Below are 12,855 nucleotides of genomic sequence, written 5' to 3'. Positions count from 1 at the left end.
TGATTACAAGGTGACTACGCTACCACTGCGCCATCGGGGAGGACACAACAAGATATGTTCTCTGAAGAATCATAATCTATAAGGTGAATATAAACAATGCTACCAACTAAAGATATGTTAGGGTACACACATTATGTCAGGCAGGACCATCTTGTCAAACAAACTAGACATTGTCCTAGTAGACAAGATAGACTACATAGGCATAGCCATATCTGTCAACAGGAACAATGAAAATAAAATAAATTCAACATAAATGTAGTAAATACAATAGTCTGGTTCATCAGGTAAGCATATACTAAAGCATAAATATATAATTGTTCTATTCATACCATCAGCAACTGGAGCTGCGCTCAAAAACTTAAAACCTGTCCTCTGACTACAAATTGGGCTTTTGTGAACACTTTGGGGTGGGGATGTTGAGGGCGTGTGAATACATTTACCAAGGTACCCAGTAGCATAAACCCGATGCTAGATAGTACTGGAAATGCATCTAAAATCGAAATGCGAAAAGGGACAAAGGTGCATATGAACGCATAATGTTTCCTCAGTTACAACTTCCAATCTTTCTTCATTAAAGAGAAGATCTGGGTAGTTAGAAGCAAATCTTGCTTCTTCGAGAAACTGAACCATGCATCGTGGCTGAAGCAGCCCATTATTTGCTCATCAATCTTTATCCTGTCTTAGGGGCAGTTTTATTTTTGGGGAGAAGAAAAACAAGTCCGAGTAAAACAAGCGCCGTCATAAAGTTACGAATCCACAACAGCACCCTAACCTTATCCTACCGAAGAACGATGGATCGTAACTTTGCTTGAAGAGATAAAACAAGGGGCATTATCGAATGACAAATGCTCTTGCTTCTGTGTACTCCATATACCTGACGCGAAGCAAACACTCGCATCGAGGCTACGGCGATGTATCGAGGCATAGATTCGCCAGAGAGGGGAACAAAATGGCTTGCAATGTTGCCAGATATTGAAAAACATAAGTTTCAAGAAAGCTTTGTTATTTACCTGGCAGGATCTAAATTGAAACTGACGACCAAATGGGGCATTACTAATGGAATGCTTTAAATATCATAACTGGAGTAGTTGTCTAGCGCAACGGATTTGTAGTAAAATCACAGGTCTGTCGTAGGTTTGGTCCCCACCGCCGCCAAAAAGACCAAGCCATTTAAAAAATAAAAAAAATAAAGAACTGGATTTAGAGCCTGTCAATGAATAACGGCCATGTATCTGTAAAGGCGTGGAGATCTGATACTGCACACAGGATGCAGACGTGAATCTGTGCGAGTGTCAGGTGTTGGGTTACACTCCGTTGGAGAACAACTGTCAGCCGCCACTCTCGACGTCCGGTGGGCTCCAGCTGTTGTAATTAGCCCTATACCTGCACTCTGTGATTGACGATTCTTCGACGAGATAACAACGATGGATAAAATATGCAACCAACTGCTTTTTCCTGTCTCGGGCAAACATGACGGTTATGGCATATTGTCGTTACATTTTCCCCACGCAGTCTTTAGCTGCAATAATCAGCAAGAGATCCGTGTATTCTCCTAAAGCCGTTGTCAACGCCAATATGACCAAGGTCTCCACAAAATATTCTGACAAAGGAAACGTTACTTGTTTCGATTTGCTTCGATTCTTGTTATTTGGCGTCGCTTATGTGCCACTTTTGGCTAATCGCCACCATGAGGATGAATGATGATATGATGAAATTGGTGAAGGGACAGTCAGAAAAAAACACCCAGGCTCAGTCTGGGATTGGAACCCGGGATCCCTGGCATCGTAGTACGCTGAGATAACTACCCCACCCGGAGATCAAAACGTTACTTGCTTGTCACAGCCTATTTAGCCTTATCGCGACGCTGATCGTGAACAGCCATGATGCCTTCTGCGAGTACCATATTCGTTCTTAAAAGCCTTTTCTTCCTTTGTAGCACGGTGACATTAAGTTACATTTCCAGGTTACATGGGAATGAGCCAAGTAGCATACAATTTTGTGAAAAACGGCACTAAAATTTGATTTCGCTTGGTTCGCACCTAGCTGTAAGACTGAAGATTCTGCATGTATTCAAAGGACCTTTGTAAAAATATATTCACGTACACGGATATAAAATTTTTCCTACTTAGTCCTGCTAAATTGTTTGAATTTATGAAGATGAAAAATCGTTTAATCTCTGGATTTTTATTCATTATTGAAGCCTTACCAAAATTATATGCCAAATTTTGTACCTATACACAAGCATTATTATCCGAAATGTTGACATAATTACAGTCAAGATACCTGAAAATATTTCGTTTTTTCAACCACCAGAACAACATGTGTGTCAATGATGTATCTGTTTCCATCTGTTGAAAAACAATATTACTATAGGATTTCAAATTTAAAGGGGGGAATTTCCTCAATGAGCACCAACGTAATACCTCAAAGATCTTCTGAATTCTTTTAGTATTTGCGTCGCTTTATGAATGCAAGAACAATCACAAATCCATTATTTTTCAGTGATCCGAACTCAAGACTTCAGGGTTCGCCACGAATTATGATACCGACTTACAGGGGAGTGTTGAGATCTACAACCTCCGTTCGCTTCGCAGAAATCTCATACAAGTTAGTAGTACATTGTACCAACGTGGATGTACACGACCACAAAAGGACAATTTCCATATTGCAAAGCTGTTCAAAAACCACAACAGCCAACATAACGGGTTCGGCTCACGGAAGGCCCGCAATGCGTCTGCCCCCCCCCCCCTCTTAACCCCTTCACCATGCATTGCTAGACATTAGCTTCCAATTCATTACCTGCCCTTACAGTACTATCTCTAAGCACTAATTACTCCCATGGAGGAAACTGCTTTGTAATTAAAAATTATACACGCCCACTTATCAGAGTGATGGGACCGAGCAGCATTAATTCTGGGAGAACCACCGGCGTGCTTTTCAGGGAACCGCTGCATCAGGGAGAAAGGGGGCGGGGGGTTGAGTGGATTAGGCCCCTTGTTTTAACCTATTTCGCTCGCACGGAACTTTCGGGAGGCGGAAACGGTGCAGATGTGTCAACATTTAGCTTTAATTGTTTGCCTCTTCTGCAAGTTTAGACACGGTGCCGAGACAACACGAGACCGTATCGATTTCATCTCATCATAAGGTTGACTGTCCCGTTCTCGCTTTCGTCTCAAGCAACAAGAATGTCCATCTGGGGAATTTGAATGTTTTTTTCTTTTAAATTAATTCTTGATTTGTTAAATATATTATATTTGTCATCCTTCTTAGTTGTTCACTACGATAAAGAGACTTTTCATGAAATATTAGTTGAAATTCCTTTCTTCCGATTTGTTAACTAAAATCAAAAGACTTTCCATGTAATGTTAGTTTCGGCAATTGTTCACTCAAAATGTAATGTAAGTTTTGGTGCCCTTCTTAGTAATTGTTCACTTAAATTAATGCCCGCACATAGATACTTGCCATGAATTATAAGTTGTAATATCTTACTTCTTAAATGTTCACTATAGTCAATGCATATCAATAAACACTTAATATGAAATATCAGTTCCAATGCCTTTTTTAACAATTGTGCACTAAAATCAATGCATGCAGATTAAGATTTGCCATGAAATTTATGCTGTGATTCTTGTGGATTCTAAATGTTCTCAAGATCAATGCATATCGATAATGACTAGTCATGAAAGATCATTTTCAATGCTTTCTTCGTAATTCAATGCATACAATTGAAAACTTGCCATGATTTGCGATGGAATATGCAATCCTAACGCCATGAAATTAATTCCAACATACGTTTTGTTAAATTGTATACATTGGAGTCAGATCATATGCCCAAAACTGGTGCTAAATAACAGTCTAATGCCAGTTTTATATCAAAGTTCGCATACAAGTTGGAATTCCGTCATAACTCACAAGCTGCCATTTCATGGCACATCCAAAACCACAAGCAATCAGTATTTGGTACGCAGAAAAGCAGAAACGTGTATTCTTTATGCAGAATATGCTCGCCTGTGGCAACAAAGGCACAGAAGCCAGCAGGCACGTGTGTGCTTACAATATGAATATACACCCACACTCACACATGCTTCTTCGTGAGATGGAAAGCAATATTTGAATCTTTGCCGAATCTGCAAGTGTTAATTAGGGAAACCTTGGCGTGTTTGGACGCTATAACGGGGGGCGGTAAGTGGCGATGGTCAAACGCTTAGAATGGAAAAGAGGAGAGGGGTTGAGGGGGCGTGTCTCCTTGTTACATAAACTCCCACGGAGAGCTCCTAATTTATCGCTCGGTTCAAAACTGAAAAATTGATGACTCAGAATCATAACGCACGCGCTCATTATGCATTCGCACACCTAAGCGGGCGCCCACGACGCAAAAGGAAGCGACGGTTCGTGGGGGCTAGAAGAAGAGGAGAAAAATCTCTTATCAAGCAATGCACTCTATTAGGCACAGCAGATAGTGAAAGCTTTTAGGGGAAAGCGAAGGCGTAAGAATTAGCATTTTTCCTTTGACTTAATTCCCCTCTTTCCTCTTATCAGAGATTTGTTTCTTTCTATCCTTGATGCAAATAACGCTACATTATGCTATACATCGCATTTCCTACCATTTTTTAATAAATATTATAAATTTGTGGAGTTGCTTATGCCGATCAACCTTTTTTAGCACACACACACAAATATGTAGGCTACATTAACAGAGACGTTGTTAAGCCATTCATTAATACATGGATTTTATATTTAAATACAATTATACTAACTATTGTAGATATAATATATAACTATTAGTTAATATTTAAATGACCGCCTCAACGGACTCGACCATTGAACGGATTTATATGTAAATACCAGTGGCGTAGCGTTATAGTACGCCCGTACGCCCGGCGTTCCCAGATTTAAAATTTCAAAAATGCTTAAATGCTGTGATTATAAAATAAAACGTGACTAATTTCATATATGTTTGACCTTCATGGCATTATAATGGCTATTTTTCGCGATCCGCTTGCAACGCTCCACTCTCAACACTCGTTCTAGCATCTCTTTTCAATGCCTTTCCCGGCCGGACGCCGAGCAGATTCGGCGTACAGGACTCCTATATTCCTTGCTGCCTTTATGGAGGGAAAGCTTCCATTTCTACAGCACGTGCGTAAATGGGCTCTCTTACGCCCGCCTACAAGAGGTCTACCGTGATTGGTTCATGTGACCCTTTCTGCCTTCTGAAGCAGACGACAACGGCAGAATTCCTACCCGGTTCTTCGCTCTTAGCGCTCATGCAACTCGTGCTATGTGATGCTACAATACGCAATATTGACTGACGTAACTTTACCAATCTCAAATATACTGCTTCTTAATGGCCACTGCATTGTATAATTTATCGCACGAACAGCGATGTGTATTAGAAACTAAAAGATCAACACAGTTTTTGTCAAATAAATTGGTGAAGTCCTCGTGGTAGAAGTTCAGCCTGTGGCTGCTCTACCACTTAACCCGCAAAACTATTATTTTTTTATTGTATTTTTTCGTTATTATCTAACTACTTAATATTGTGTGAATGGAAATGTTTAGCATTCATTTGAAAACTCTTAACATCGAATGGTCTCAGGAGAAAATTATTTTAAAATGTTTATCAGCATTCTCAAGATGTAATAAACAGTGGTCTGAATTACTAATCGGCACTGTTACGTCAGTAGAGTGTACGATATTTGGATCATCCACTCTGCTTTTCACAGTGCGTCGAGACGACAGAGGTCCCTGGTTCGAATCCCGGCGTGAGCACGGGTGTTCTTTGTCAGTGTCCCTTCATCAATATCATCACTCATATTCATATTCGCAATTAACCAAAAGTGGTAGAAAAGCGAAATAAAATAAACCAAATCAATCAGTAGTTGGATCGCCCACAACAATGACGTCTACTGTTGTGCAGAGGCGCTTGTGATTCAGGTTGGTTTTTAATGACTTGCGTCATGCAGAAAGATATAAAAAAAGGTATAGAACACCAGAGTTCAAAACATTTGTGGCATAGTGAGGCATCTAATTTTCTAGCTAAAACATGCAATGATGATGTTTTATTGAAAACCCAGCTTACTTCAGGCAAATAATACCTATGGCGACTAATACCATAAATAAATTATTAAGCAAGAAAGGGCCGACTCTTCCTTCGGACTTGGCGTTCCCACCCGAAATGTCCATGCTACGCCACTGGTAAATACCTTCATATGATGCTAAAATCAATGTTATTTTGTATTATGTTTGCGAATTGTGGTATCACATCTTGAGAACGCTATTTTATTTTCCATATTTTTACCTATATTAGCTTTTAGCACTTATCTTACATATTTTAGTTATTTTTACATATGATCTCCATATTTTCCAATTTTTTCCGACATATGTTCCTATTCCATATTTATCCTATTACTACATTTTCCCTCTTGTCTTAAATACCAAATGTTTTCCGTTCATCTGTTTATTTTTTCATCTTGACAATAGACAATGCATCTCGAACATTCTTGTCAGCAACAGAGAATTCAATCTTGAGCCTTTGCGGTGAAATCCATTCCATACTTTGAAATATACTTCAAACGCAGTTTTTGTTTTTAGGGACAACAGGAGGAGATTCACGTTTCAACACTTAAAGGAAAGTTTGCTAATCCTTTGTTTTGGTAACAATATAATAAATAAAATAAATAAAGTACATTTTGTATTTGAATTTTGCATTATACAATTAATATCATGTTAGCTCGATTTGATCTTTGGTTCTCAATTTTTTACCGTGTCTGTTCTTTTCATGAATCAGTTTCTTCCCACTTTGTGCTAATTGTCCCAAATATACTTACTAGGAAACCAGATGTGTTATCCAGGAGACATCGGAACCGAATAGTAAAGCTTCTTTCCAACAGATGGCAGTTCTCCGGCAACAGGACCTCTTGCAAGGTGAAGTTGGCGGACTCTGGTGGCAGGAAGGAGTTCCACATCAACTGCCGCTGGAGCTCTTCCCTGTCCTCCGAGTGGACAAGCTCGTACACCGATTGGTGGACGATGTCCGACTGCGGAAGAAGAACAAGATATGTTAGTCACTTGTTTCTTAACCTAACTCGACCAATCCTAGTGCATTAATATGTAATATGACATGAAAAATCGCCTTATCTATTCTCCAAGTCTATTCCCTATTCTGAACATTAAACTATGCATCAGGTTATAACAAGAATTATATTCTTAACGTTTTAAACATTTTTGTCCGTTTTGAACAGTTTTTTTTATGAAGAAATGGAAAAATATTTAAGATATTCGTTTAGAAAATCAATTTCATTAAATTTAGATGAATCTCTTAATTTTAATGTGATTATATTTGTATTGGTAAAATTGTTCACATGAAAATATCCATTAGTTATAAAATATTCTTAAACTAACGTTTAAAACACGATGTTGAAAATATTTTATAAATATTTAAAAAAGCAAAAAAAGAGGCATATCTTTTGACAGTTTCAGATATTTTTGTAAAAGCATGAAAATAAATAAAATTAACAACAACGCATTATAAAATTCATATTAGATCTTTTTTTATTCCAAATATGCCAATTATTGAAACACCAAATAAAAAAACATGTTTAAGCATTTCAAAATTCTCAGAAATCGGAATAAGGTTCAAACGTCTCCATTCAATTTCGTCTTATGAAACATGAGGGGGGGGGATGAAATTACAGCAACCAAAGCTCAAAAACTACAACAGAATTGATACACTTCCACCATGTGAAATCATGTAACAATTGGACACATAAATAATTGACTGTTTTTGTACACTCACAAGGAAAAGTGAGTTTTGATTCTAGATTTAAAACAGCACAGAATTAGACTGAATCAATTTGCCAATGCTAACAACGCTTCACTTCTTGTCCAAGTTCTAAGAAACCAAAAGTGTGTGGCAGGAACATGTGCTAAAATTTAGACCTGACTACTTTCAAAAAGTTGACATCTTAATGGAATTTCCAGGAACATATTACAATATCGAAATAAATATGGTCATGGTAAACGCAAAGGTAGAGGATGGTTTTCTCTTTCATTTTTACATTCATGGTGAAGTACAGGTAGAAAATCCTTATAACGAAGTCAAAACTTTGTCAAAATATCCAACTATGTTCATATTAAATAAGTAATATCAAAACCTTACATGCATGTTCAGTTATTTCGTAAGACAGATTGTAATATAAACTTACTTCAAAATATTTACAAAATATATAGGGAAGAAAGATTTCATTTACCGAAAATCGAGAAAGAAAGAAATGTAACTATATTTATAAATAAGATCCACTATAATGAAATTCCTTAATTATTCATTAAGGCCATCTATAGTTACACTCTAAATACGCAACTCTGTTGTCATGTCACTAAGTGGTCACCACAACTGGTGTAACACAACACCTAATGGAGTGTTAAAAACCTCTATAATTTGTGATGTTTGACAGATCAAATATGGTGCTGAACAAGGTGTATTCCGCATTAACACAAAGAATCTTCTGTTACACCAAGTTGAAGTATTTCTAGTGTTTTGCATCATACTTTTCTTTACATTTGACGGTTATGAACATCTGCTTGTTTTTAAGTAAATAAACAAAATCGATACAATAACAGAATGTAAGTTTTATTTTTTATATTATTTTTCAAAGTAACATTAAGTACATGACAGCTCAAGATAAAATTTTAGCCAGGGGATTTTGGCGTCCCCGCCCCCTAATTCCAACCCTCCCCCTAACTTTCCACTCTGGTAACCTTACTTTCCACCACCCCTTCAATAAAATCACGATCATGTTATATTTACGGTTTTAACGAGGAAAAATAATAGCTCTATTTTTTTAAAATACTTTACATACTTACATGATATCAAAATAACAGTAGCCTAACCTTTTAACTTAAATTGCTACATGATTTTGCAATATACCGGGTGTCCAAGAAGTCTTTGTATGAAAACAAAAATTAACTGTATCCGCTATACGCAACATAGACATGAAAAAATGGTACCAAAATGTTCGGAAACTATTCAAGTTTTTTTTGTTTCAGGTTTCTGTAACGTTGCAGTAGTGTAGCAGTGCCAGTGTCCAGCAAACCGGAAAAGTACACAAATCAGGAAAAAGCTGAGTGTGTCCTGTGGTTTCACGAGAGCAGGTCACAAAAAACAGTGCAGAAACAGTTTCAAACATCGTGCGGAAAGGTGCCGCCCTATGGTAGGAGCATTAAGTCGTGGTATGACAAATTCAAGACCACAGGATCTGTTGCTGACGCACCGAGAAGTGGCCGACAATCAACCTCAGACGAAAGGGTGGAAGATGCCAGAGTGGTTTTGTGCGAAGTCCGAAGAAATCCGTGCGTACGGCCTCACGTGAATTACAGATGCCGCCAAAAAGTTATGTTCATTATGTGTTGCACAAACGTTTAGAGTTTCTTGCATACAAAGTGCAAATCATTGCAGGCTTTGTTGCCCAATGACCGCAAACGTCGGTGTAACTTTGCGGTGAAAATGTTTGACGCTGATAATTGCTATCTGGAACGTTTTGCTTTTTCAGACGAGGCGGTCTTTCATGTCAGTGGTTTAGTGAATAGACACAACGTGCGTATCTGGGGTAAAGAGCCCCCTCATGAAGTGAGGGAGTCGACCATGGGCAGCCCGAAGGTGAATGTTTGGTGCGCGCTGCTGCATGACAGAATAATCGGACCAATCTTTTTCTGTGAGGACACCGTAACATCTGGAGTGTATCTCGACATGTTGCAATTGTTTGCTGTTCCTCAAGTGCTAGAATACCACCCAGATGTTATCTTTCAACAAGACGGTGCATTGCCACATTGGAGTCTGGAGGTTCGTTCCTACCTTGATCAGACATTTCCTGGAAAATGGATTGGTCGAGATGGACCGACAGCGTGGCCTGCAGGATCTCCAGACATAACCCCTTTAGATTTTTTCTATGGGGTTATGTGAAAGACAATGTCTACATAACTCATGTGTCCGATCTTGCAATTCTGCAACAACGGAAAACCCAAGTCATCACATCAATCCTTCCTGTGATGTTGGCTAATGCATGGATAGAAGTTGAATTTCGACTAGATGTACTCCGTGCTATCAAGGGTGCTCACGTGGAGATTTATTGATTTCTTTCCTATTGCCAATAAAACTTGAATAGTTTCCGAACATTTTGGTACCATTTTTTCATGTCTATGCTGCATAGCCTATAGCGGATACAGTTAATTTTTGTTTTCATACAAAGACTTCTCGGACACCCGGTACTTATTTGTATATTATGGAGCTGTAACTTCAATTATCTTTTGTCTACATACCAATACTCTCCTTTTTTTAAAAAAACAAATAGCTACTTTTATGTAATCAGAATAGTTTTTGGCGCTACTCAAGGGAAATGCCCTGGTTTGGCACCCCAACGGTGACGCCATGGATAGTCGCCCAGGTTGCGTGGCTTTTGAGTGTGCTTCTGGGTAAGTGGTAACTTTTTCAAAAGTAACCCTCCGAATACAGCATTTTGTAACTACATTTCTGCCTAATCACGACAGTGAGGCAGGCGTGGATGAAACAATTACGTAACGGACAAGGAAAAACAACGTGCATGAATCGAACCCGAGATCCCCGCCATCGCAAAGCATTATGCTAACCACACCACCACGAACGATTCACGAGAATCCACGCTGTACCACGCTCGTTTCCACGCACAGAAGGAAATGGCCAAAGGATGAAACTAAAGTAAGAAAAAAAAGGAGAAAAATCAATACTCATTTTCTGCTGCACCGTTCGTCCCAGCCCCCCTCCCTCCTTCGTAATGAGCACTTCAGAAGCTTCTTTTCCCGGATGTAGGTAGTCGACTTTCATGGAGGCAACCCTCCGAAAAAAAAAGCAAACAAAAAAGCAGCGAAAATGTTTGGTTTCTGAACAATGACACTGGGTGTGATTCAGTGGAAATTCACTTTTCTTATGCAATGTTCCCCCTGTATTGTATCCTCACAATGAATGTACACTACTCGTGTTATTTTTCCATTGAGAATGAATGAATAACTTGAATGATAACTTTCGATTCCACTGGCGAAGCGTCGTGTACGTGCATACGTCGAGTGTCCGGATGTAACGACATACAACTTAATTCTTTCGAGTAACAGTAACGTAAGTAATGACGAGTAACTGTAACGACGAGTTAATTTTTTAAATGAATAACTGTAACCCTAGCTTAATCACTTTTTCAGGTAACGATAAACGAGATTAACAGCACGTTTCAGATAATCTCAGCAAAGTTATGATTTGCTAAAACAACCAAAGTTAAATGTTAATCTTCTTGTTACGAGTAAATGTCTTGTGTGACTGTGAGGTAACTTTTTTCAAGTATAACGTTTACTTCCAATTTTCTCACCTCTACGTATTTGTATTTGCATTATTTAACGTCGCTTTTCTGTGACTTTTGGCTAATCGCGACGATGAGGATGGCTGATCAATCGTGAAATGGAGACGAGACGACACAAAGTATTCGAAATCTTCAAACTTATTCTAGACTTTGGTAAACCATCTGAAAATCAATTCTTCGAAAGTGCCAAACTTCTATCTACCTACCTAGTGACTTGATCATACGCGATATACGTATTTTATTTATCGTAACTGCGAAGTTAATTCATTAGTGGTGACTGCGTAAGTGCGCAGTGTTCCATACAGTCAGGATAAAATACGGTTGCGTAGCGTCGATACAAGAGCTCAAAGAGTAAAAAAAAAGTTATTAAGAAAAAGTTGTTTCCGTTTATGACCTCTATCTATCTCGAAACTCGAGATATGACTTGCTTTCGAGATCGAGACGGGTGTTTATAAATCGATACGAGGACGAGACATACCTCCTCTAGTTGAGTATATATTCGTTAGCCATACCACGGAAGTTACTTGTATTTAGCCACATCCTACGCTAATTTACATTACCCTGAACAGTGACACAAAACTTACAGGGGTGGAGAAAATAATCACCAGGTTGATTTCCCAACATGGACAAATTGATACGTCACGTTGACATTGGACGTTTATTCAAACCCGACAGATGGACATTTCACTCGATGGTCGAACGTGCAGCTACTTCTGAATCGAAAATCTCTGAATGAAAATGTTGAATAACAACAACGGGAGAAGTAATATTGACTCTTGTCGAGTTTCTCATCGACCTGTTTGTCAGGTCAAAATAAATTACTCAAAGACGGGGGGTGGGGTGAAAGTGCATGCATGTAGAAGTGGCGAGAGGGGTAACAAAATGACTGAGTACAGAAACCCATTCAATTTTATTAGCTTGAAAGGAGAGAAAAATGCTTCACTTTGTAGAGATTGCAATACGAAATTACGTGTGTATGTGTAAGTATCACAAACATTAGCCTACTGGTTAGTTAGTGTTGGTAAGGGTCTTTCTATTTAAGTCAATGCACTATACTACTTTTGACTACACTTTAAGGTATTTGCATGTATTTACAAGTTTTTTTCATTTTTACACTAGATTACGCTGCCAGATTTAGTAAATCGAAACCAATTTGTTTTCAATAAAGTCACCCGTAGTTTTCTGCATATTAATAAACTATTTCTCTAATATTAGTACCCTTTGTGTGCCTATTACCCTACTTTCTCGCTTTTAAAACGACTATTTGCATGCTGTAGCTCCAATTCATTGTCTAACCAGAAACTTAGCCTTCCAAGTGGCCAGTTGCCTGTTTAAGCACCATTTAAGTGCCCACCTCTCTACTTCAGCGCCAGTCAGGTGCATTTCAAGTGTCTATATCCCTACTTTAGCGCATTTCAGGTGCCTACTTCCTTATTTCAGCGACTTCAAGTGCTATTTATTGCCTTTAAGTAGC

General features: G+C 38.5%; 1 protein-coding gene across 2 annotated transcripts in view; it reads right to left on the bottom strand.

Moving 5' to 3' along the window:
- The window catches only part of ss (aryl hydrocarbon receptor spineless), a 256,618-nt gene that overhangs the window by 17,620 nt on the left and 226,143 nt on the right, over positions 1 to 12,855 (bottom strand). For both annotated transcript variants that reach the window (XM_083123883.1, XM_083123884.1), the window contains exon 5: positions 6,831 to 7,040. In XM_083123883.1, the coding sequence (XP_082980009.1) occupies positions 6,831 to 7,040 (210 nt within the window). The remainder of the gene's footprint in view (positions 1 to 6,830; positions 7,041 to 12,855) is intronic.

Source organism: Lepisma saccharinum, chromosome 6, assembly GCF_977018435.1.
Source record: "Lepisma saccharinum chromosome 6, izLepSacc3.1, whole genome shotgun sequence".
Lineage (NCBI taxonomy): Eukaryota > Metazoa > Arthropoda > Insecta > Zygentoma > Lepismatidae > Lepisma > Lepisma saccharinum.
The sequence above is the reverse complement of the archived record's forward strand: the minus strand, read 5'-3'. Positions and strand labels throughout refer to the sequence as shown.